At 34.4% G+C, this 27,259-nt stretch overlaps 3 protein-coding genes across 3 annotated transcripts; all 3 read right to left on the bottom strand.

Moving 5' to 3' along the window:
* Positions 1-7,679: 7,679 nt before the first annotated feature.
* On the bottom strand, positions 7,680-9,872 carry LOC109015950 (zinc finger protein ZAT1-like). Its single transcript, XM_018998413.2, has one exon. It carries the CDS (start codon positions 9,357-9,359, stop codon positions 7,869-7,871), a length of 1,491 nt encoding a protein of 496 aa, XP_018853958.1. The 5' UTR covers positions 9,360-9,872; the 3' UTR covers positions 7,680-7,868.
* A 4,533-nt stretch (positions 9,873-14,405) lies between these two features.
* LOC109015962 (putative expansin-B2) lies at positions 14,406-15,808 on the bottom strand. The gene is made up of 4 exons (XM_018998422.2): positions 15,547-15,808; positions 15,340-15,452; positions 15,056-15,243; positions 14,406-14,739 (listed from the first exon to the last, which is right to left on the bottom strand). Exons 1-4 carry the CDS (start codon positions 15,731-15,733, stop codon positions 14,406-14,408), a joined length of 822 nt encoding a protein of 273 aa, XP_018853967.1. The 5' UTR covers positions 15,734-15,808.
* Positions 15,809-23,213: 7,405 nt separating this feature from the next.
* Positions 23,214-24,690, bottom strand: LOC109015971 (cyclin-U2-2). The gene is made up of 2 exons (XM_018998433.2): positions 23,899-24,690; positions 23,214-23,766 (listed from the first exon to the last, which is right to left on the bottom strand). Exons 1-2 carry the CDS (start codon positions 24,303-24,305, stop codon positions 23,502-23,504), a joined length of 672 nt encoding a protein of 223 aa, XP_018853978.1. The 5' UTR covers positions 24,306-24,690; the 3' UTR covers positions 23,214-23,501.
* Positions 24,691-27,259: the final 2,569 nt, after the last annotated feature.

The raw sequence follows: 27,259 nt of genomic DNA, 5'->3' as shown, positions 1-27,259 counted from the left end.
GTCATGTTTGATATGATGACATTCTAAAATGTTTCCGGTCGTGAATGTAAATTTTTTCGATAAATGAATGGTGACAATTTTTCTTAAATATATATATATATAAAGATGTCATTAACATTAATACTAATTTATTGGGTTTAATTAGTAGGCTTAAGTGAGGAAAAAAAAAAAGTATAAACAACTTATTAGTAATTTCTAGCTGATTTGTTTCCTTTAAAATCTGGCTGGCCTCTCTGTATTCGGTGTATTGTTGTGTACTTAATTGGTAAGTTGGGTACAAGGAATGATATCTAAATATAGGCGGACTGCTACGTCGTGTATCGTCCTTTCCTAGATAGATAAGCAGCTTAATTTATGTACAACTAACCTAGCAAACGTTTTTAACTTGATCACCATGTATAATATTACTTTTTTTTTTCTTTTATTTATTTATTTATTGGAGGAGGAGGAGGAGGAGGATGCAGGGGGGATGGGAATGGTGGGGGGTATCAGATTCTTAAATTATTTTCCATTATCGAAGCAGAAGTCAGCATGATTTTCCCACTTCCTTTTTCCCTCGACAGTAGTACTGAAAATGATAACACGATCCTATATATTGTGCTTACTTGGTAGGCTAAGTACATACATACATACATGTACATGATGTGTGTATGTACATATAAAATAAATAAGCTATATATAGATAGCTAATTGTAATTTTTCTTTTATTTATTTATTGGTTTTTTAATTTCCAGCTAATTGGGTTTGTTCTTCCTTTCCTCCATTTCATGGACTCATGAGAGTAGTCCTAATTGCCACTATATATTCATATTTGCAAGTTCCGTCATATATAATTAGTTGCGTACTATAGCTAAAGTTGTGTAAATGCTCGATCCATCTTTAATTTATTATTTTCGTTAATGTTGTTTAATCCTAGCTAGTCTTCCCTTGTCCGCAATCCATTCAATCCTTCATTCATCAATATTATTGTCTATAAAGGACATATTTCACACCTTATACTAATATAATTTAAGCATTGGAGTCTACCCGTGCAGGACAATCACTACCGTCTCTCTATTGCTGCAGGTCATCCGTCCGGTTGGTAGTGTAAAACACGTCAGACCTTAATCGATCCTGAGTTCCTGATAAAAGCATATATGAAAGTGACTCCAAAGAATTAGTTCCCTCCTAATTTCTTTTATTAATTGTATTTTGTACGTACGTTGTGCATGTTATCGTAATGATCAATTGTCTAGTTGATTATACTAGAGATGATAACTATGAGGAACAAGCTGCTAGCTATAGCTAGGGATTAAAAAAAAAAAAAAAGTAGAAAAATACGCATGCATGAGGATTATTAACATTGAAACCTTTGGTCCAGTTGCATGTTAAATTAAGTAGTCACTGTTCATCTTCTAATTTTAGCCAGGAAGTTTAATTTGAATACTTTCTAGGAATATTTTTGGGCGCAAGTATATATATATATATATATATATGAATTATTTCCCACGGCATTGGGTAATTAGTAAGAAGATTGATTAATTGTTATTTGGCTTTTGCAGGGACTGGTTTTATTACACTTACAAATTAGACGTTTCGGATCTGTTGACGTTCGTATATACATGAGATAGACAAGCTGCATCATATTCTAATGTTCTAATTCTTACGTGAGACAGAATATTAATTTGCAATTGATCCGAGTACTCCATTATGCACATGCATGCATGCTTGTGTTTGTTTTTTAGGACAAGATCAGAATGCAGGCACTCATCATGCATGTACATGATGATTTATTTCACTTCAATTAAGTTAATTTAATGTTTTTCGACCGCTAGCGTTTGCAGAAACGGGATAAATAATACTTCGGAATCAACAAAGAACGACCCTAGCTAGCTGTGCATTAGAGGGTTCCTGGTGGATCGACATGATCAGTAGTGAAGAGTAGTAGAATTTAGAGGAGGCTGCAGCCGCTGCATGCATGCAGGTTGCACCCATTTGATCAGCTTTGTGCATGAGACCATGATAATGATTAATGAAGTATTATACAAAAGTTCCCCCAGATTTTTTTTTTTTTTTTTTTTTTTTTTGTTAAATTTGGAGGCATAATAACCTTACATGATTCGCCCCCGGCCGCCTGCTGATGGATCGATGTACGTGCCCGAGATTTTAACACTTGTAGAGATCAGTTTTACGAGCTAGCTAGCTAGATCAGTGCAAAATGTTAAAAAAGTGAATGATCATCATCATGTATATATATGAAGGGAATAATTGAAAGATCGTTAATTTATATGAATTTTTTTTATTTTTTTTATTTTTTTTACAACTAGTATTTATAAGGAAGATTGTTGTTTTGGTTTTAGGATTTTGACAGCTTTGAAAATTGTTTGGACTTCAAATTAAGCCATTGCAAATTATAATTTGCAGTCCTATTTTCCTACATATATATATATATATATGATCTAATTCTATTTAATTAGGTCTCAAGTGATATCGCTTGATACAGTTACAAAGTTTATTATTTTCTCAATTAATTAGTAATTAAAGTAAGATTCCTAGTTAAATTACATCAATGCCCTTTAATATGTTGCATAGTTAAAATTCACCCTCTTAATTTATTGATGGCTCATGTATTATATTTAAGCTTTGCTACTCATCATCCTCACACACCACACATCATACTTATTTTTATATATATTTTTTAATCTTTTTAAATTAATTAAATTCTTCTACTCATCATCCATACACCACATGACATTTTGTAAGAAAAAAAATTATGTGTGGTGTGTGATGTGAGGATGATGAATAAAATTTTTCATTATATTTACATGGTACTTATAAGTAGTACGTACCTGTAGCTGGGCAGGTTTGGGGGGTGCGATGAGACACAAAATTCTCATCTCATCTCATTATTATACATTTTTCAAATCCTCATATAAAATATAATAAACAATTCAACTTTCTCAAATCCTAATTCAACTTTTTTAAATCCTAATACAATAATAATACTAAAATATAATATTTTAAATACTAAAACAAAACATAAAATTCTCATCTCACCACCCAAACATACCCTTATAACTTGGTTGAACTCAAAATTAAGCTGTAAGTTTTCTACCATTTTAGACCATGACATGATTGAATATATATATAGTCATGTGTTGAGGTTTTGTTTTAGACGACAAGCAAGCTGTGGGATATATATCTGAGAATTATTTATTTATTTAATTATTGAGACGTTATGTTTTGGATATTAATTTGTGATAAAATTATGATCTTCAATTTACGAAAGTTTATTAATTTATTTAATTAAATATGTATGGAATGGTTTTAGTAGACGTTTTAGCTAGAGATCGAATTAGAAGTTCACCTTGATCTCCAATTCCTTGGCCCGATTGGAGGAATATATATTAATTGACCTTTATATTATACCCGATCGAAGAGGATAGTTATAATCTATCGACTTGCAGCTTACAATTAATTTTGTTGGCCGGGCAGGGCAGGGCAGGGCAGGGCAGGTATTCTTGCTAATTTGCAAATGATCGAATACAATCAGCGCCGGTATTTCAGGGAGTAGTGCAGCAAGCTGGAGAAATCCATGCCGGCTGTCCGTGTTTAATTTTGACGGAAATCAATAGGCCCCATCACCTTTTTTCTTGAGCTCGATCTTTTTGTAAATCTTGTTTCAGGTTTGTCTGCATATTGCTTCTTGCTGCATATATATATATATATGCATGCGCGTTGAACTAAATTCCACAACATTATAAACATATATATATTACTGTTAAGTGTTATAAAAGCTGGGATGATATATATTGCGGAAAATGGCTTGACCCATTTTGCGCATTATGAACTTTGAAGAGACCCGGCCATGCATATATTCTTGTCTATGGAATCATATTCAACCGGTCAACACAAAGACTGCCGAATCGATTAATTAGTCAAATGGGTTTGATTAATTAAGTACACTATAGTACTAGCTCGATCGGAAATTTTCGCTAGCTCTATTAATTTTCTCTGGTGATCAGGTCATGATTATAATTAATTACGAATCTTTTTTCTTTGTTGCTGATTTTAGTCTTGTCTCTTTTTTATTTCAAGGTTTTTAATTTGTAATGTTGTCTCTTTTTTTTTCTTTTTTTTTTTTCTCTCGTGGATTTCCTTTGAAATACATGAGCTAAAGTTTACCACTTATCACGAGGCCGCCCTGGCTAGCTGTTAAGTACTTAAGTTTATGACATTAGATTTGCGTGATCATGCATATAGCTAGGTAGATGCAAAATTCGACCTCATCATGCATGTGTTGCTCATTAATTACTTATAATATAGTCAAGTTAAGTTTTATACAAATAATATTAATATATTATTGAATTAAAATTTATGTTTTAAATATAAATAAAGTTTAGATCGAGTTTACTAAATTGAATTGGAACTGCATCATGTGGACTATTCTTGTTTGGATTACACCCCTACAAACAACTTTCAACCTGATCTATCGCATATATATATATATTGTATCTTTACATTTTGCAGGCAAGGAATTAAGATTATAAATATATATATATATATATATTAAAGAAAACCAGTAGTTATAAATTGTAGATCAAATTGACCTTTGTGACAAATTAACTAAGTATCCTAGCTGTAATTTCAATTGCATCATTGACCACTCATTCCATGGTCTTAATTGTGCTACAGCTAGTGGGAGTACAGCCCAAGTCTGGGGATAGGCTTTTACCTATATATGTGTGAGGTGTGGATGCAATTTAATTTAATCCCAAACGAAAAATATGCATAATATAAATTATTAGAGCAAGCTAGGTTACAACCTTTTATAGCTCTCTGATGTAACGGACCTAGTATATAACACGTGTTTTCTATCTAGAGACAACAAGACTTCAATATTCCCCTTTTTTTAAAATAAAAAATAATAATAAAAAAGTTAATAATAATAATTTGGTCATTGTCGGAACCAAATCCATGCATCATTTTCGAGGCCCAATTATTGTTATTGGGATACGGGTTTGACCCATGTAGGCTGTAGCCCATCATCGCAGTAGTTCTAACCTTTCGGTACAATTAATTAAACCAAACGGCAGAACCCGTAGAATCATTACAATGAAACTTGAAAGGGCACTGCATGGGTAAAAGAATTAGATCAACAAATTAAAACTCTAGAATCATTCATCAATGAAACTTGAAACGGCATGCATGTTATTTCCACGATTCCATCTGACCTTTGGAACGGTAGAATTATTAGATCAACAAAAAAAAAAAAACTGGGCAAATTAAAGATTAATTAATGAATTAGTATAAGAAATTTATAGCATAAATCATTGATCAAAACAAACTCCGATTTCTTCAAAATAACAGTTTTTCTTTTTTTTTGGGTATAAAACAGAATATTGCTGGGGTGCATGATTATTGGACTTTAATTAAACTATATTATATGTGTGTGTGTAGACCCACCTTATTACATGCATGCTGTTATGAGGTGATTCCCCTAAAAAAGAAGGATAATTTTCCAATTAGGGCGCGTTAATTAAGTCATTTGGTCCCCAAAATCTGACTAATTAGCCAAATAATACTTATAATTAGTAGTTAATCAGTAAACTTAATCAAATGTTAATTTATTATATTTATGTGCAGATCATTATATATATAATTATGATAAAACTATTGGAAAATCTACATAAAAATGATATTGAGTACCCCACGTTAATTATTATGCCCGAAAAGTAGTTCTTTACAACGTACCATCATGCGCGCAGTTCGTTTGCTCATGTCTAGGCTAGTGCCAACACTGATATTGAGCTTTAGGCGCATGGCACTTTGTTGATCAGTCCACGGATTTACTAAATAGACACATGATCCATTTCCTTATATTTCATGTGTAGCATGCACTACTTTAGACTTGAAGTGGACACAACTTGACTACTTGATATTCTTATAAAGCCTTAAGTATTACTGCGAATAAATGGCTGGCAATTATTAATGGGGAGAGATTCTAGTTGAAGATAAAGATAGCTAGCTAGCTAGAGCTCGTTTTTTATGATCCAGTCCTTCAATTTGGAAGGCAGCCACCAAGAAATCTTTTGACCTATCTCTGTCTCTCTCCCTCGAATGATTAAGCCAAAGAAATTAAGGTTAAATCATATATATATATATATATATATATAGATCGATAGACGGTCCAATATTGTATGATGTGATCATCAAGGTGATTTATAATTTTGTTGTAAGCTGTGGTACTTGGTTGAATTATTATAGCATTGGTTAATGTTACAAAGCATTCGAGTTTAGTCGGTGGTAAGGTTGGTTGTTGAATTATATATGCATGCATGCACCATTCTTTACTTAGTTTTATTTTGCTGATCAATTGGAATTATATCAACTCTCAATTGTAGTACTAGTCCGGAATGTTTACTTATTGATCAAAGGAATTTGTACAACTATTTAACATAAAAAGAAATAAATAAATAAATAAAGAGAGAGAGAAGGATATCCATTAATTAATTAGTGGCCGGCCGGTTACATATATTCATATATATACATATATATATATATATATACACATATATCAGCCAATTAATTTTGTCCTCAACTCGTCAAAGGGCATAAATTTCGACTAAGATTAACCATATATATATATATATATATATATATATATATATATATACCAACCAATTAATTAATTCTGGATAAAAAAACAAGCTGGTTGAGCTGGTCTTTTCTTTCTCACAACCACTAAATTAGTCAGCGTAGAAAGTGCATGCTGTTCTCCCTAATCACAACCTACAGTTGAACCGCCCTTATCCTCAAAGCTAGTCAACGTTAGATAAGCCAATTAGTCTGAGGTGGTAACAAATCTCAGACAAATTAAAGGTTACAAAATCATGGTGGTGCGGGAAACATGCGAATTAACATACGTACACAGCTCAGCTTCCTACGCACTACTTGATTTATTATAATCACAATTCACAAGTGTCACGTCCATGCTCCGCCTCTGCTCAAAAAGCACCATGACAGCTAAGCTGATCAACTCACTCACTCAGTCAACGTTTTCGGCCAGAGCCTAGGACATGCATTTCATGTAGCGTACGTGGATGTACTATATATACATATATACATACATATAATTAATTAATTAGTTCAGTACCCTAGGCGCTTGGTATGCATGCTACGTACTACAGTACTAATATTACTACTACATATTCCTAACTTATAATAGTAGTTCCAATGCTCTAATTAGATCACACCGCACCATTACACACGAATAATTCGATGTTTAGTAACTGCTTGGCCAATTTGATAATTGGTGTATTACAAAAAAAATTGTTTATATGAGATTAATTATTTCTCATATTGAAATAAATATATTCTCATCATAAATAATCATTTTCATCATAATCATTTTTTTTGTAACGTCGGGATCATATCGCTCAGATTAATTTCTCAACTAAATATAAAATAATCTCATTTGCGCGCATTAGAGCATAAGTAGGAGCTACTTCTACTGCTGATCATGACAAAAGGAAATCCTTGACATGAGTTGACACATGATTCACTTAATAACAAAATAATAGGAAAAGATCTTGATCCTATTATTGAAAGGCTAATTTTTTAGGAGGTGACGGGGGACCAGAGCAGATTCATGGTCCACGTCTCTACTTATAAATACCGCCAGGGGTGAGTAGTTATTGAGAAAAATGTATGCTCTTTAGATGTGGTTCCTGTGGGCCCACCAAAATTACATAATTACAAAACATTAATTATGAAACTTTTGAGTTTATACTTAAATTACAGTTTCTTGATACAAAAATTACAAGAAAGAAAAAGGGAAAATGAATAATTATTAAGAGGATCGTCAGTAGTAATTTGCTTCACAAAACTTATGGGTCAGCTGCCACATCAGTAGTTGAACCAATCCCCACCTGCAACCACGGTGAGGAACCCCCACTCGTGTTCATGTCCTTCAACTCACTTAGCTTAGCTAACTTCACGTTACTGTCTGCCTCATCATCCACATTCGGCAGTACTGAACCATTACTGTCATTGACATTATTGTTGTTGTTATCATTGTTGCCGACGTCATTGTCTACATTTTGACGGTGGTGGAGGTGGTTGTGTTGTTGGTAGTGATTATCTTCCTTTTCTTTCCCACCAGTCCAAGGCTGTAGATAAATTTCTGTAGATACTTCGAGGTCTGGGGGCTTTACTTGGTCCCGCCGAGCCCCATTGAGATCTTCAACTGGTGCAGGCAGGTTAAGATCGAGCTTCAGGTCCAGCAAGTCTGAGTCATCGAACTTAGACCTTGGATTGATTTTCTCCATCTGATCTTGCAACTGTTGAAACCTTGCTATCGTAGACGTGTCGGGTGCGTTTGATGTGATCCAATGGCACCTCTTGTGGCCCCCTAGCGCCTGCCCCGACGAGAAAATACGGTGACATATCGAGCACTCGTGCATCTTCGATTTCCTCTTGGATGTGGATGCCATTAATGGTGGATCAGAACCTTGATCGAGTTGTAGGGTTGAGTTTGATTTAGTTGGGAAGAATTCTTCGTGTGTGATCACGTCTTCATCGGCTTGACTATCATCGAGGTGGTGGTCGAGCCGGGCGGCGAAACAGCCTTTAACTTTCTTGTGGCTAGCTCTATGACCACCTAATGCTTGGTGTGAATTAAACACTTTCTTGCATGCCTTACACTCGAACAATCCTTTGGCCACGCCCTTGTTCTTGTTGTTGTTGTTCTCTACTGGAGCCCTAAAAGAAATTGGAGCAATGAAATTCATGGGGTTTCTTCTCTCCTCTTCTTTACTAGCTGAAGCACAAGACTCCTCCGCCTCGGCCTCGGCCACCGTAGGGTCGACGGCTGCATTTGATAACATCATCAAGCAATTAGCGAGGTCTTCCTCCTCGCTAGAAGGGCAATTCGAATTGAAATTACCCACTTTTGCTCTGAATGATCTTTTCCTTTTAGACCAGCCACACTCTCTTCTTCCCGTGCCATCGTCACCTTCCGAACCAGCTGGCGACGACACCAGGGACTCGGCGTCTTCGGAGCTACATTTTCCATGTTCGAGAAAAGATTTCCATGACAAGAATTCTTTACCACAATTCTGGCAAACCCGACAGCTCTTTAGCCGATTTGGGTTCGTTCTCAAAGCATACATGCGCTTGTTATTAGGTGGAACGTTGCCACCCGCGAGCTTTTCCTCCCAATCACTTGCAGGGTCTTCGTCGTCAATGTGTCCGCTCTCGTCGCCTATTCCGTGCGCCCTCATGTGGCCACCCAGTGCTCTTCCACATCCAAAACCTTTCTTGCAAATTTTGCAGAAGTGCTTCAAGTTATTGGATTGCTGTTCCACAATCAAGGCCATACAAAATTAAAAAGGAAAGAAAAAAAAGAAGAAGAAAAAGGAAATCCAAGAGAGAGGAAGATCGATGTATAGTAGGCTAAGGATAATAGAGGAGGGAGAGCTAGGCCCCCAGGTTGGAGTTTATTCTTGTAGTGGATGTTGTGTCGTGGGGTTGAACGATGAAGATGAAAGGGTAGTAGTCCTGGTTTTTAGTTGGAGTATTGGTTGAGGTTAATTTGTGAATGGGAGAGAGATAGCGGTGTGGGAGTTCTGGAAGAAGTATAGAGAGAGTGTGGTGACAAGTGGTGGGAGGGTGAGAGGGCGAGAGACTTTTTCTACGACTTTGTGGTGGTGGCGCCGCCGCCGGTCAAAGCAACTAAAGGAGGCCCGAAACTCCAGTACTGTGTTCGTGTATGTGCGTATGAGAGAGAGAGAGGGCTCTCGAGAGAGTGTTGAGGGAGTGAGTGAAAGGGGAAGGGAGTGGTTCTAACTGCCATACCTATTCATATCCCTTCAATTCCAAGCCAAGAAAACTAACTTATGCTTCTCCTTGTCTGTCGGTTGGTTCAAGCTGCTTTTCCACACAAAATATATAATATTATAAACTAATTATAATTATCACTCACCCTTTTGGGTTTATCCTTTTATTACGTTTTCTATTATTTATAGGCCTTTTACAAGTGGGATATTAATTACACTTTTCCTAATAGGGTCATGTAAAATATTAAGAGCGGTTTGGATGGAAAATTCACCTTAATTTAATTTATTTTATTTTATTATTATAATTTTTTTAAATCTTCATATAAAATATAATAAAAAATTCAATTTTTTTTAAATATTAAAATAATAATATTATTAAAAAATTTTATTTTAACAAAATTTTATTTTACTATTCATGAACTACCTTAACTTATCTCAAACTTATTTCTATATCCAAACCGACCTAAGGCTTTTGTTGTTACTATTTTGGAAGACGATTACAAGTCGATGAAAAAACTCTTATTATGTTGAATTTCAATGATGCAGTGGAGCGATCGACCAGGCCAAAAAGTTATGATCTCAAATCAAGTTGGCCTAGATCATCAGCTTGATCGGGCCCTGTTCTAGTATCCACTAATGTTTTTTCGGTCAGTCTATTTAAATCATATTTAGTTGTGATCAGTACAACAAGAGACGATATATTAATATATAATCCTCGAATTAATTTGAACAAGCTGCAAATTGGCTTTCTAGTTAGGAGACGTGCATCATAGTACTTCAAGCTTAGAACATGACTATATAAAACGAGCAAGGAGGTTCGTTACCAGCATGAATAAGTGTCAAGTTTAACAAATTAATTGACTAGTGAAACTAATGCACATGTATACGACTTAATTTGATTAATCTGATCTTGCCTCATAACATATCACGAAGCATACTGATGGATCAGGCGTGCATGTCTACATGATGTTAGCTTGATGTAAAGTTGGTGCTTTTCAGATACATTATCTGTATAAGTCGAGATGTGTTTATAAGCTTTCTATGGTTTCATTGGTTTGGTTTCTTTTTGTGTGTAAGTAGTTCGTGCTCCCTAATTGGTTGTACGTTTTATCTGTCCGACCTACTTGACCTTTTTCCGGTACCAAGTCGAATGTGAAATGTAGGCGCAAGGGTTTACATCCTCGATTTGCCATAAGTAATACTGCAGCAGATCATGATCGATGAGTTATGTTCTGATTAATTGTCGATAAAGGTGCAATGTTGCATGTCCAGGACTAGGAGCTTAGACTATAGTACTGATGGTTCTTCTTTTCTTGCATTACTTGCTAAAGTGACAGCACAGTACTTTCGTTTGACAGTCCACATCAATCTAGCTAGTAAGCAAGAGTATTAATTGGGAAGGCTTTTGATTCATCTATACATACACATCGATCCCTTTTTTTATCTTTTCTTTTCCTTCATCAATTGTTCTTGAAAAGCATATATATATATATATATATATATTAATAGTTGAAACTTCAATGATAGTGAGTTATGAAGTGCCAACCACAATTTAAGTAGTCAGTAAACTCTTTGTCAAGCAATAAATAAAGACATTGCTTCAATGAGAGCTGTGGTTTTAGTCTGTAATCCATCATTAATCATTCTTTTCTTTTGCTTTGATTCAAAGCATTCCCAAAACCAACTAGTTAGAGATCTAAGAGTGATCAAGAGCATACCTGTTAGTTCAGCTAGCTAGAGTGAAGCTTCCTGAAGCCTGCGCTTAGTACTACTGCATCTGATCTACAAAGTTACACTGGCCAGTTCTCTTTTTGAAAGATGCAATCTCTTCTCAATTACCATCATTCCATTTATGGTCAGAGCGAGCAGCTTCTCTTGCTCTCTCTGATATGGAAAAGTTGCATCGAGATTGGAATTATTTCAAGAGTAGAACCTTTAAACATTCAAAAGCAGTCCGAACGGCCTTAATTAGACTTCAAGGAAAGCATACATAAGATGACCATGGAGTGCGTAATAAGATCGAGTACGTGCATTTGCGTGTAGGCTTTACAACGTCTAGAATTATGCGTGGGTTAGGCTGTGGTCCAGAACCATGTGAAATAATGGACATTGGGGGCTTTTGTTCTGCAGAAGATTCACAAGTTCTTGGCACCTTTTGGCAAGTACGTAGTCTGCTCATTTTTAACTAGTTTAGATCGAGAAGTAGTAGTTCTCTTGAAGCTAGCCGATACATTTTTTTTAAGTATATAATTTGAAAATTACATACATGCCAATAAATTAATGATAGGTATTATGCAGAAAAAGAAAAGATTTCTTTGAAACTAGAAGGTGGTATATATTTTTCAATAATTTCTGTACATGAGTTTTAGACCTTCGGAAAATTAAATGAAATATATTTAGGTTTTAGATGATCATGATTTTTGTAAATTTAGAGAGGTAAGCAATAACTTCTGCCGACACTGTTGAAGTATTAATTACTCAATAAATTCATAAGAACACCAAAAGTGGACTAAACTATGATTACCGATAGAGCCGGGCCAGAGAAAAGGTGGGAGAAGAAAATTAAAAAGGAAAAGGGAAAAAAAAAAAAAAGGGAAAAAAAAAAAAAAAGGTTGAGGGAATCGATAGGCCGGCCGGTAAAGCGAGCGGTACATGAATAGAATCCAATCCAAAACTCAAATTCTGGATCGTGTTCCAAGTTTGTGCTCCAAAGATTGGGCTTGGCCCACTAAACAACATCTATCTGAAGTTCGATGGCTCAGATCGGTACGTTGTGGTTTTCATAACAAAACGATTAAATATAGGTTAAAAATCTCCATAGACCACTTTATCTCTCTCTCTCTCTCTTTTGAGAACCAAAATCTCGGTTTATGAAGCACTATATATATATAGCCAGGGATTCCATGTTTCCAACTAATCGGGGCAAAGTCCATCAATGATTTTGTACCAAACTGGGTAAGATTTTTTTTTGTTTTAATTCAAAAGCATCATAAATTTGAAGGGGAATATTCATAAGGGAAGTAAATCGATAAATGTAGCCATGAGAAGAATTATATAACGACGCAAGAAATTGGTATGTATAATATGCCGCAAATCAAGGAGAGAAATAGAATGATGAGGCATCAGGTAAGAGATTACTGGGAAATAAAGACTATAAAGTCAAGAAAAGTTTTATTTGCTTCCCCAATTTTGTATTGTTTTGACTTGTCTTTAATTGATTACAAAGTCAAAACTTGGAGATGCTTATTTCTTCTAAGTTTGTCTCTTGCATGAAAGTTGCATGAACTCGAAAAGCAGTACTTTGACACTTCTATAGTCGGATATATATGCATGATATATAATCTGCTTGGTGGGAACCACTGACGTGCATGGGCCACCCATGCTATTAACTTTGGACTCGCACACATCCATTGTGTGCCATGCTAATGTTGTTGGGTTGTTCCATATCAATTGTGAAAGAGGTTGGTAGTTAGTTTATAAGTGTGAAGAAAAATCTCATCTTTTGAACTAATTTTTGGGGTTAAGAGAGGTCCAGACCATCCAACACTAATATTAGAGCTCATGTTTACCAACAGTCTAGACCAAATAGTTTGCAAGAGAAATAAGTTGTCGTTGCTACAACTCAAGGCCCGATGTGTGAGGGTAGGGGTGAAAAAAGAATGTTGAACCGATAAACCAGACCGAACCAGTGAGTAAGTTCAATTCGGTTCGGTTCTAAATCTATCCGATACCGGTTTCAATTTTCGGTCCATAGTTTATAATACAATTATAATTATAATATACTACAATATATTATCACTATATTATTATATACTATATATACAATATACTGAAAAAATGAGACCGAATCAGACCAGAACTGGTAAAATTAAAAATACCGGTTTAGGAGTTTAACCAGTACGGTATCGGTTCTTCAAATCTCAAAACCGGTGTATACCGATTTGATTCTAAAATATATCTAAAACCAGACCAAACTAGACGGATTACGCCCCTATGTGAGGAGAACTAGATTGTTGGACTGTCCCATATTGGAAGGGGCTAGCTGCATGGTGGTCACTTTGTAAGCAAAAGCCTCACATCTTGAACTAGATTTTGGAATTGAAAGAGTCCCAAGAGCACCCAACAAATGCCGTATATTAGTCGCCCTTTGTTTGTTCTGCTTGTATATTGTCTGATTATAATCATTTTTTTTCCGGTCATTTTTTATTGAGCAGGTAAAAGATTGGAGCCTTTCTTCCTGGTCGGTCTTAATTATTGATTTCTCTAAAATCGAATCAAAGGTATATGCATGATGCATGTAATTTATGCTTATATGATGTATACATGACTGGTGAGATACACATGCAATTGGAGAAAGAAGAAAAGATCAGAGTACTGGGATGATTATTTTTCCACAATAGGTAAACACTATATATTAGTCATCGTTGGTGCACGAAGACAAACTAAAGACATTATAGCTAATCTGACTTTGATTCATCGTCACCAGCAAATTACATAGAAATATGTTGATTTTCTTATACTTTTTTTTGCTGGGACGTACCAAAACCAGACATATATATATATATATATATATATATATATATATAGCTAGGTTTGAAAGTTGACAACAGATCGATAAGTTTGACCGGGTTGCCAGCCAGCCGGAATCACATTGTTGGCTACAACAGTATTGCCAGACTCGAGCGAGGTGAGGCGGATGGAGAAAGGAGCCTGTAATGTTGAGCCCGAATCTAGTTTCCAAACTGCACCCCATGACTGCTGCATGGGAAGCCATGTATCCGAATCAAGGGCCTGTTTTAGGTGAACTGCACCAAGGTCCCCATCTCCCTGTTCATATTCTATTAGGGAAGCAAAATAGTTGGGGTTGGAGCCAGAGTCTACGTGAAAGGCTAATGACTTTCCGCGATAGTTGCACTCGACCCTGAAAAGTCATTGTTTTTAGTCATTAGACAAGATTATTAATGAAATGGAAAACAAGAAAATGTTGAAAAAATGACAATGACAAGAAATTTAGGGTAGTTTATTCAAGGAAGGAAGGATAATGTGATAATCGTTATAGTCAAAATATTTGAAATATATAGAGCGGTAATCTCTTGGACTCTTGCATGGTCTGATTCCCCATATCCAAATTAATGTAGACTTTAAACCCAAAAAATGACTCAAAACATGATTTTTTTCACGCTAAACATGCTTAATTTTCTTTGCCCCAACGCCTCATGCATGCATAGTAGAATTACCTTCTGTACTGAATCTGCAAGACTCCAGCATTTCTTAGTTGACCAGCCTGACCAGAAGTTGCCATGGCACCAAAAGCGGTGCCACTCAGATCAAAATGAACAGATTCTGATGTACACCCTGGACACTCATCCGTGATAACTACAGTCACTGGATTTCCCGAGCATGCTGCATTCGTATTGCACTTAACCTGTGTGAATATCAGATGTTGCCACATGGATCTCATGAGCCATTTTTTTCAAAATTAATTAAGGATAAAGGAGGCGAGCGTTGAGAAGGTCCTGACCTGATAACAAGCTCCACATCCTTTGCCTGACTCGAATAAAGAAGGGCCTCCGGCCGATATCATTGAAGAGAATGGGGCTTGCTCTACTGTATTCCCATATCCACACGCACCCCCTACACATGCAAGAAAATCAAATTTCAAGCATAAATAAATGACATTTTCATACACATTTTCTATGAACATGAGATTATGGGCATTTGCCATTACCATCACTCCCGGCACCTGTTGGGCTTCCATACCAGGTTGCACCAGCGGGTGACCAATTAGAATCAGATTGAAGCTTCGAGACATTAAGAAGCTTGGGGTTGAAGCAAGAACTTGGGCTCAGCAAAAGAGAAAAGAGAGCTATAAGAGTAATTAGAGAGCATGGATATTGAAGAACAAGATCAGCCATTATTCTATATATCACAGTGCTCAAAAGAACACACAGGCCTAGAGTTGAGCAAGTGGCAGACGTTGTGTGTGGTGTTGGCTTATATGAGATGAGATAATGGATAATGATCAATGGCTCGGTGGTATTTATAGAGGAAGGACGGGTCTTGGGTTCTAATACTTCCAAGCATAATATAATATGCTACGTACATGCCACTATGAGATCGATCGATATATAGAGCTGCTAGCTAGGCGTTGAGTTTCATTTTCTTAAGTTACAAGCTGCTAATTAACATGCATTTTGATATATATGTCAATTGTCAAATGCATCATGTATATGTAAAACATTTCCTTCACGTATTCTTCTCTAGTATTAGTAGTACTCATGCAGCATGCTACCATATCCATACTCATCACTTCCAGTTAACGTGGTACTACTTACAAAGATATGGGCTATTCCGTATCATGGGATGCCATGACTTCCGCCATATATCATGGACCAATTTGCTCAATTGGCAAAATATATATATATATATATATATATATATATTTGATTAAATTGATGAAATCATGAAACGTCACGTATTCTTAATCTGAGGTAACTTGATCTTTGGCGCCATACTTCAGTCTGATATCAATTAAAGGCTTTATTCATGTGATTCATATTTAGAAGATCTAAAAGTCTAAAAAATGAAAGAATAATGTTGTCCGATACGGAAATGAAAATATAAGATGACAACCACGCACACGGTGCTGCTATTTTTCTTTCCATTATTTTTGTCGTTGTTAAAACAACTATATTTATATAAATAGTGGTGGAACTAGAGATTTTTCTTTTGGGGGGGGGCAATTTTTCTAACATTTGACACATGCATGTAAAAAAGAAGACAAATCTAAATCTTAATTCCACAAAAAAACATAAAAACGGAACTATATATAAAAAGTGATCAAATCTCAATAATTTGCTATATACGTACATGCAGAGATAAATTTCTAAAAATACAACTTAACATCTATTTCAGATTTCTAATGACAATGTTTCATAGATATATATTCATCCATTATTACTTTTGTAATAAAATATTTAGAATTTATTTTTTTAATAAAAAAGTTAAAAACTATCAAATGATCTTTTAGAAGTCTATCTTTCATTCTACTAAGTAATCTTGTTTATTAAGTTTAATATAAAATCTAGATATTATTTTGATGTCACATTAAGCATATAATACTACATGAATTAAGATCTTAAATAAATTTTTTTTACTCGATAAAATTTAGGAGATAAAAACTTCTCAATTATTTTTCCTATAGATCATCAAATTTAAATAATTTCTTGAATTTATTTCACTTTGGGTTCCATATTAAGAAGCATAATATTATATAATAAAAGACTTTGGGATACAAATTAATAAGTTTATTATTTCTCATAAACCTAACTTTAATTTAATTTTGGAGGGACCAAACCTTCAACGTGGTTTCGTCACTGTATATAAAGATTGGAACTTTATATTTAATTATATAATGGAGATTAAATTATTTGTAATTTATCTCAAAGAAGTCCTCTTTAATTTGTTCCTAAGTTACCATGAATGTGTTCAATATAGAATGAGATTTTACCCTTTCTTTTGTTCTGTACGTACCTTGCCCGGCAAAGTAACCATTGAGCTAGGCACGAAAATGAGTAGTACCACCGAATTAGTCATGTTTCACGTGGAAACTGCGTCAACTAGAAAACGGTTACCCGCGAGGATAGTTAATAGTTAAGCCATCTTGGCGGGACCCACATGAACAGTAGACCCACATGCGTCGTGGGTCCCACGGACCGACCAAATTAAACTTTGTATTTTTGTGTCCTTGTTGACAACGTTGTGTTGATTTACAGTGACCGGCCCCCGGCCACTTTTCAAGGATATGCAAATTTTAATTAACCTCATGAACAATTTGCGGTTTTGATTGAAAGCGATGCTTGTTTCCTTAATGTGGCCGTTAATGGCGGTTATTTTAAGCCGTTGAAAATCTAATCCACACCTGATCAGACGGCAGAAAAATACTCACCTGGCACGTGGGGAGTCCACATCATCAGAGACAATGGCACGTAATATTTGGCAAAGATTGAGGCTAGGTTTTGTGTGTACTTTCTCAACAGTATTTGCATGTCGGGGAATGTAGGTAGGTACATACATACATACATACCTAAGCGAGCTGCGATATATATACATACATTCATATATATATATATATATATATATATATATATATATATATATAACTAGATGAAGATCGAGAATCTGATATTTTTCTTCACCGATCACGTCGTTGGTTGACAGGTTTGCTTTGATGTAACATTGAAGGATCATGATCAATGGTAGAAGTTTTTTTCTTTCTAATTATATATAATATATACATTATACCAGAGAGGTTGAACACATGGTTTTCACTTTCAAGGTCAGAAAAAGAGAAACAGAAATCCGAACCCCCCAATTAGGTGTCTGGATGTTGCATATGGCCATCACTTTCCCAGAAGAATTAAGAGAAGAAGAAAAAAAATACCAAGGGACAACTTGTTAATCAGTACGTCATGTCAATGAATATATATAATTGAGATAAGTTCATCCATCTTCTAGGCAAACTTGTTAGCATACATTAATCGGCCTTCAAATGGAGTGCAATTTAATTTGTAAAATTTAAATTTAAAATATTAATATTTTTTTTAAAATTAATACTATCATAATGGTCATTTGATCATTATTTGATCTAAATCTTATAGCAGAAATTAGTTACAACAAATTATTTCAGTATGTGGATATTCTGTATATATATATATATATATATATATGTTTTGAACGAATCCTAATTAAAGAATTAGAAATGTTAATATATAGAATAGTATTAACATAATGACATGAGTCGTACGTATTGATGATGGCATAGTATCTTAATTTGTCAGCATCAATCGGATTTGATCCATTTCCTCTCATTTTCGTGACATCAGTTTTCTGATGATCAGCCTTTTAAAATTTTCCAAATAATACATTTTTTAATTTATTGTTACATTAAATACATGATGATCAATTGCAAACCATGCACATGCATTGTCGCTACGAAAAAGTCGGATACAAACTGATCTAGCAATTAATAATTACAAAAGTTTTTAATTAGAGCTTTAGGTCTTCTGGCAAGCTGCAGGGATTGATTTGGAATTGATCATCATCCGTTCTATATATTGATTTATTTGCTTTAGTTTGGATTATTAGGAATAAACTAATTGTGAGATCAGTTTCTAATTTGACCAACCTAGCTAGCTAATTGCCCTTCACCATCTTCCTTACTATAATTAAATGTTGAGCCATTTAATTCCACACAGCTCGTTCATCTAAAATTAATATATCTGCAACTTGACGGCCGCCAGCATGCATGCACCTTTAATTAGTGTACAAATTTAAAATGCCTGATCTATAAAATATCCATGCAGAATCATGCATGGTGTCACGAATTTAATGTTAATCAAGAGGAGATTATTATGATCAGTTGAACAAGAAAGGGTGCAAAATTGACTGTTTCTTTTGAGAAATATTACATCCATAACTTGTATTAATACATCCTAGCTACCTAGCTAGCTAGCTTGATCATTATCTCCGAAGACTAATTAATGCATGCATTTTGAAAATGGAACTAATTTAATAAAAAGGAAAACGACCATAATTCAAAGGTAGACCCTTTAAGAGGAAGATACAACAATCGATTCTCTAGATCAATGATTAAAAAAAAATTAAAAAAATCCAAGAACTGCACGTGTTTTCTCATGATCAAAACAATATTCCCTATAATTATCTTATTTCACCATTTCGTTCTTTCTTTGTTTTTCACAGTGTTTTTTTTTTTTTTTTCCTTTTTTCTTTTACTGCATTTTGATGATCTCTCGTGAGTTAGGATTATTGTTTTAATGTGATTATTAAAAAAAAATTATAAATTCGATCATTTTCGCGGTTTGGAATTCATTTTTCAGTTGGGCTTAACAACAAAGCCCAGCGTCCAAATTATCCAATTCTGTGGTGTGGTCTGGCTTTCCCAAAGCCCAGTTTCCTGAAAATATAGGAAACTAGACTCGTGACGCGTAATCCAATCTACGGAGAAAATACACTTTATAAAATTTATTGTCACCAATAATAACAACATTCTGATGATCATCTTCTCTGGCATGAATTTCACTAATGTCCACCAAACTGATCCGCAGAGTTTCTTCTTTGAAACTACCAAAAGCAGACCCATTTCAACTTAGGCCCCAATCTAATTATTTCTTCTTCCTCAAATATTTTTTCCCCAATACATAGAAATTAAAACTCTTATAATTACTAACATGCACGCAACGTTATAAATCCTATATATTTTCAGTAATAAAGTATTGATTGGGCTTATAATCAAAACATTTTGAAATCACAACAAATTTTTCAAGATTTCTCTATATATATAATTATTATTATTATTATTATTATTATAATATAAGATATCGTACGGTAAATGGATGCTTTTCTTTTATTAATCTTTTTAGTTTTTTTTATAAAAATCTTTTTAGTTATATATAGAAAGTAATGTCGTAAAGCTATATATCATTAAAAAAAACGACATTAATAAAGTTGTAGGTTAGGTGAACGCACAAGAACATGGCAGCATGGACTGTATTGAAGTAGATAATTAGATGTTTGTTTAATGATCAATTACAATAATCGGAACAATTAAGAAACATAATATCTTCGTCGGTGTTCTTTAACCTTCATATGTCCTCGACAATAAAGCAGCAGCATCATTTAAAATAAAGGCCAGGCCATTGTCTAGACCGGCCGGGTGGCTTCATGTTATTAAACAAATGCATGGATATTATTTATATATGGTCAAAAGTTGATGATATATATAAATATATATATATATATATATATATTCCTTTGGTTGCGTCTAATATATATTCTATGTAATTTGAAACTAAAAACACACAAACCTCCGGCCTCAAAGGTCTTTCACTCAATTTTTCATATTGTTTTTCTAAACTATATATCAATTTCAGCAATTACCTATAAAGAAATTGTGATTTCTCTCCTTTCTCCTTCAAAAGAAAATTTATTCTGAGAATTCTATAAAAAATTATTAAGTTAGTAATGGATTTTTATTTTTCAAAAGTCTTTTCACAAAAAATAATTATATAATTTTTTTAAAGGAAAAAAAAAATTGGGAATAGGTCATTATATATGTAAGGTATCATAGCCTTCACCTAGTATAGTTGGCCTTGGGGAAGTCGTAATATCCTATAAAGTCACCACTATATATAAGAAAAACAAGTATTTATAATGACTTATTTGTGACGAGAATAAACTCATTTTGGTTGAAATTGTTTTTTTTTTGTTAGCATATAATGACCACATATAAATGTTTTTCTTGTAGTGCATTCATGAGTGCTTAACTCTACATTGGCTACTTATTAACTAAAAATGGACTTTACAAGTGAATCTTAGGAAAACTTTAAATTTATTAATTAATCTTTTTGGAATTATAGAATAAATATAATATATTGATCGCATTGAGTGTAGAAGATGGTGAATGATATTACAGATTGTTTAGTAGTATTGCATCGATCATGATCATCTTAGTTAATGTGTTATGAATGAAGCAAAAGGTTAGAAGAATAAATTAAAGCATGATTAGCCATTTAAGTAGTGCAATTAAAGAATGATTATTACGAAGTCCAAACGGTGATAACACCAAATTACGATGGTTAGTACGTCTGCTTATTCTAACTTACATGTTGGGCTCTTGTGTTGCAAAAAGGAGCATTTTCTGCCCATCACTTTACCTGTTTTTGTTTTTTTAATGTTAGGATTACGACTTTTGTTTCTTTTACTTATAAAAATATAATGGATCGAGCTGGATTAATCGGAGGAATATGAACAAGGGCGGCAAGAGTTGCTTCCATATGGCATAGCCGTATAGACTAGTACTGTTTGGACGGTTGTTTTACATCTTCCAAGCTCATTGAAATGAAGAGCTAGCCGGCTCTTTTAGCACCAAAAACAAACTATAAAGCTCATTTGGGACAATTAAAGGAATCAATAACATCTCTTAAGTTCTTATTTATCCGAATTTGAAGAACTCAAGTAGGAGAGAGATAGATAGATAAAGCGAGTCACAAGAGATATATAAGTGTATTTTTTTTTTATACATTTGGGAACTAGCTAGCGTGCTTAATCTTGTTTCACACTAGTTGTACTTCTGCCAAAGAAATGGCAATTTGCCACCATGATATTGAAAGAACGGGATAGGATAAACATGATTAATTTGTTGGCCTGCCTTTCAGTTCAAAGGTTGGGTGCGCGCTGTAGACATTTCCTTAATATTAAAACCTTGGTTTGGTGCTTGTCTTAATGCTGCATGCATCAGACCATCGAACTTTAAACGGGAAAGGAATTAAAATATATAACAGGATGGAACACCAAAAGCTGTTTAAGCAATAAAATAGTTAAGATGCCTGATCTCAAAGCAATTTGTCCAGTCCTGATCATGAGTTCCTCTCTGTTTCCTCCCTCTTTCCTAGCTCGCTCGCTCCTACCCTTTCATTTTAATTGCTGTCTTCTGCTGGTACTACATTATGATCTACAATTCTAGATCCTATGCAACATTGTAATCTGTTAATTAATATATATATATATATATATATATATATATTAATTCTTTACTGATTCGTACAAGTTAAGAGTATTTTGATCAAAGACCCTCACTTCTTGCAATTGTATGCTGTCCAAGTGGACCCCCTTTCTCTTTTATTATATATCTTTCAGCAACTAATCATATATGGACTATTTCGATTGAAATGCTATTCCCAAAAGTTCCAAAAAAAATTATACAATTTTAGTTGTAATTTTCTACTTAGATCTTTATGCATTTTAGGCTGGCCCTTCAACATTTTTTATATAGAAGAATCAAAATTATTACGACATCTCTCCTAGCTATCAACTTAATTGGTATTCAAAATTCAGATAGAAAAGCAGATGAAGTGCGTATCGTTGTCCATAACATCAAGGGATTGTCACAACCTCACCTACTAGATTTTGACAAGACTCAAATAATATTCCGATATTTCAGATTTTACTGATCCGAAACTATTATATGGCCGTGTTCTATATGTAGGATTTTGTTAAAATATAAAATAAATAATAAAATTTACATCTTTTCATCAGCTTAAATTTTTAAGATAAGTGGTGATTTTATATAATATCAGAGCAGAAGTCTTAAATTCGAATCTTGAGTCTACACTTTATCTCATTTAATTAAATATTCTACGTGTTAAACTATCTATTGAGAGAGAGTCTAACCCAACGTAAGAGTGAGTATTTGGATATAAAATAAATAATAAAATCTACATCTTCCCATCAACATCAATTTAAGCTTTTAAAATAAATAATAATTTTACACTTTTACTGCTAAAATCATGGGTTCGCGTGCATGAAGGCTACGAACAAAAAGAATAATCCGTATTTTCCAATCGGAACCGAAATTCTTCTTTATACTAAGGTTTCATGGAAGCTCACGTAACTTATGGCAAAATATCATACACATATATATACAACTTTATATGAAAGTACAAGAAAGCTGTGGCCGCTAGATTCCCCTTGTCAAGAAATCTCTATAATTGAGCATCAGTTTCATCTGTTTTGTCGACTTCCTCGTGTAAATCCTTCGACAATTCCCAATGGTGGGTAAAAATTGCCAAATCAATAAAGTAAAATACTCCCCTTTCAAGTACTCTATAACATAAGACGAGCAATCTGATTAAACCCTCTCTCTTCTCTTTGCCTTGCTTTGATTTCTTCAGCGCATCTTAAAGTCCTCTCTATCTGGTACCCTCCTCCAATACTGACTTCTCTCTCTAAGTGACAACAATAGCTCTCGAACACACTTACATTCACATGCAATTTGAAACCCATCAAGAACAGAAACTCAAGCTCCAATTTGTTCAATTCTTCGGTCGTTAATCCCCCAACTCGAGCAAAGTATGAATTTCGGTAATTCCTGTTAAAAAAGATCGAAGACTAGAGATTAGATTAAAAGGAGACATGCTATTAAATGGCTGGCCTAAAGCTTTTGGACGGATCCTCAACATTAAAGTTCAAATAAAGAAAAAGTTGGGTAGAAAATACTCACATGTCCTCCACATACTTAGAAGCCACCATAATGGTTGTGATGAGAAAGCTGTGGACATTTCTGGCACTGATCCGAAATCCGGGATTGCTCTGGCAAAACCGATCAATATAGACATATGCAACAACATAAATCGATGGCCCGGCTCGAGTGTATCGGAAAATTCTCTCTAGATATGACTGAATCGTCATGTCCGGCGTCTCGTGGCAATCAAAAACTCGGGTTCTAGTGCCTTTAGATAAAGCCCATTTGCAATTTTTGGCAATCCTTTCATTCCTAGCCATACTTCTCTCGATGAGAGAGGCAAGAACATTGATCACCAATGGCGTGTTCGAGTCATCTTGGTAGGAATAGGAGTACACATCGGATCTAAGCTTTCTTGGAGATATTGCGAGAGTAGATGCATCCATATTCAACTCTAATGATATAGAAAGAGTGATTGGTTATTGTGATTGAAGAAGTTTTAACTGGAAAATCACCTTGAATGAGGAAGAATGTGTTAATAGTCACAGAGAGAGATAGAGAGAGTGAGGGGTTCTGCAATTGAGGTGAAGGTTTTTAGAGACGTTTATATACAAGTAGCCTTGGGGGAGAAACGGTTTGGTGCTGGCTAGAGGGAGTGAGAAGCATTGTTTTGAGCCATTTGGAAGGTGGGTGGAAGCTAAGATAATATCAAACTATTTGTAAAGATGCGTGTGCCTCCTATTTGTAAAGGCAGGGTACAACAAACCAGCTAAGCTTCCTTCATTGTAAATTGTAAAATACCAAAGAGTACTCTCTCTCTCTCTCTCTCTCTCTCTCGCCGACAGTGGGTTGAAGGGGGGAGGGAAGAGAGAATCCATACACAGCTGGGAGGTCATTGGGTAGGTCTTTGAGGGCCCTCAAAACTAGAGGGCATTTAAAGATTGACTTCAGCATCGAGATTTGTGTCATGTACCTCAGGGGTGAGACCCGTAGTACTACATCTGGTGGCCAATACACGTGCAGGCACTCGACTGACTGCCCCCCAAAATCATCAAAATCTTGATATCCAACTTGCGCATACTGAAGTTTCCCATCTCTGCATGTCCTTTCGCTTTTGGCCATTTAATTCTCAGCTCTGTATGGGTTCGAGATTCCATGTCTTTTACATCACTGTCCACAACTTTGGCATGTTTATTGAGGAATACGTACTTCCGTAAGACACACTCCGAATATAACTATTCTCGATTTTGATGTTTGGCGTTTGTAGTTATGCATTTTTCTACTTATACGAAAGTTCAGTTAATTTGAGCCATTGAGTACATTGTATTTGTAATTCTATGGTCATATCTTAACGAACTGAAAAAAAAAAAAAATTCATGTATAATTACTTATATTAATCCGTTTGTGCAGGCATAATTAAAAAAAATGTGACATAATCTCAAAGTCAATAATCTTGTTTGTTTTTATAGATGAAATGAGTTGATATTAAAATTAAAAATTAAATAAAATATTTTTATAAAATATTTTTTGAATATTATTTTTATTTTAAAATTTAAAAAAATTAAATTATTTATTTTATTTTATATAAAAATTTAAAAAAATTATAATAATTAAATTAGATGAATTAATAAGAATTATAAAAATAAACGAGATCATATACAAGGTATAAAACATTTATTATTTTCAAATTAATATACATGATTTCATCCTTTTATACGGCAGCGTGCGGGTGAACGAAGCTTCTCAATAGAAGCATGGGCTGACGATATATATGAGTCGGTGTACAGAGACTGCTTAGCAAACGCCAATTTTGTACTGCAAGAAAAATCTCATGCACCAAAATTAAATATATACATAAATCAATTTATTTAAAAGCAATACATAGGTCCACGAATCATATCCACTCAAGGTGTGGGCAGCTCCAAATCTTCATTACAATGATTGAGTTTTTGTTTCTATGTGTTGTATGTCACAGGCATCAGTACTAGCCACCGACACTGAATTAGAAGGGAAAAAAAATAATAAGAAGAAGAAGATATATTTAGAATAATAATAGCAAAAAAAAAAAAAAAAAGGATCTAGAAAAATATGAACTGAAAAAAAGGAAGGGTTCATGTGCAAGTTTAGCATGAATACGTTTAATTTCCTCTTGCTCATAGTAAGTTTACTACGGTAAAGAGTTCATTAGGCCGATTACATGGGCACTAAATGAATAATTGTTTAAACAAAATTAGTATTGGGATTAGCACTGTTCATTTGAGCCGGATTTTTTCCTGGCCCAATCCAGAACCCAGAAAACCAAGTTTCGGTTCCGGTTCCGGCCTGAGTTGAAAAACCTAGACCAACTCTCTCTCTCTCTCTCTCGTTACGTTACGGCTAAAGAAAACCCTAAGTCCCTACCTCCATCCTTGTGACCCCGTGAGCCGTGACCCCATCGACGTCGCCGCATCTTCGTCGCCGTCAGCCTTTCCCTCTAGAGCGTTGTTCACTTGTTTGGATACTCTCTCTCTCTCTCTCTCTCTCCCTCTCCCTCTCCCTGTAGCTATGATTTTGTGCGTGAGGAATGGATAGGGTAATCAATTGGTTGATAATGGTCTAGGTTGTTTATGGATTTTGTATTGGTTGATAATCAGAGTTAATGGGTGTTGGTTTTCATAGCTTGTGGGCTACCTCTACTTTTTCTTTTGGATTTGTGTTGTTTTGTATATCTTTTATTTGTTGTTAAGTAGAGTACTGGACCTCCATTGGATTTCTGGATTTGGCTTTGCTTATTTGGATTTCTGGACCTCCATATCTTTCATGAGTACGTATATATATGAATCTGTAAATAAACTGGATTTACACAGACTTTAATGACATGAGGGCTTGAGGTATCAAATTTTAAAGACGATGTTGAATTTAGATATATATATATATATATATATATATATATATATATATATAATGGATATGGGCAACAACCTCTAACCTAAGATTGCTACAATTTGTTGGATGTGTATTTGCGATGATTAGGAGGGAGAATTTCTAATATAGCATGTATGGTTCATTCGAGAGTTGGAAGAATACGTACAGTCGATGGACCTTGAAGGTAAGTTTGAAACTTGAAATATTTTTTTAATATCTATCTATCTTGGTTTATTATATATCTAACTCAATTTTTAATATATTTTTAGATGATCATCTGGCTTCATCTTCAATAAAGGCTACTATGAGTCTCTCTTCCCATTCATGCTGAAACAAATCTAGAGTAAGTACTTTTATATTCGTTATACTGAATTGTTGACTTTAAATCTCACAATGAATTTACCAATTCAAATTCATATATTAGCAAAGTTATTGCTAGTTTTCTGATTTGCTACTTCTTCATTGAATTCCTCAATCCCAATTTCATAATGGACTA

The sequence above is a fragment of the Juglans regia genome, chromosome 14, assembly GCF_001411555.2.
Source record: "Juglans regia cultivar Chandler chromosome 14, Walnut 2.0, whole genome shotgun sequence".
Taxonomy (NCBI): Eukaryota; Viridiplantae; Streptophyta; class Magnoliopsida; order Fagales; family Juglandaceae; genus Juglans; species Juglans regia.
This window is presented reverse-complemented; position numbering and strand designations above follow the sequence as displayed.

Bases quoted from the DNA above. Each gene is read 5' to 3' on its own strand.
- LOC109015950 (XM_018998413.2), bottom strand. From the start codon at position 9,359: ATGGCCTTGATTGTGGAACAGCAATCCAATAACTTGAAGCACTTCTGC.
- LOC109015962 (XM_018998422.2), bottom strand. From the start codon at position 15,733: ATGGCTGATCTTGTTCTTCAATATCCATGCTCTCTAATTACTCTTATA. The intron at 15,244-15,339 runs GTCAGGACCTTC...ATATTCACACAG, and splicing joins GATGTGGAGCTTGTTATCAG to GTTAAGTGCAATACGAATGC. The intron at 14,740-15,055 runs GTAATTCTACTA...ATGACTTTTCAG, and splicing joins TTGCAGATTCAGTACAGAAG to GGTCGAGTGCAACTATCGCG.
- LOC109015971 (XM_018998433.2), bottom strand. From the start codon at position 24,305: ATGGATGCATCTACTCTCGCAATATCTCCAAGAAAGCTTAGATCCGAT. The intron at 23,767-23,898 runs GTGAGTATTTTC...CTTTTTTAACAG, and splicing joins TCTAAGTATGTGGAGGACAT to GAATTACCGAAATTCATACT.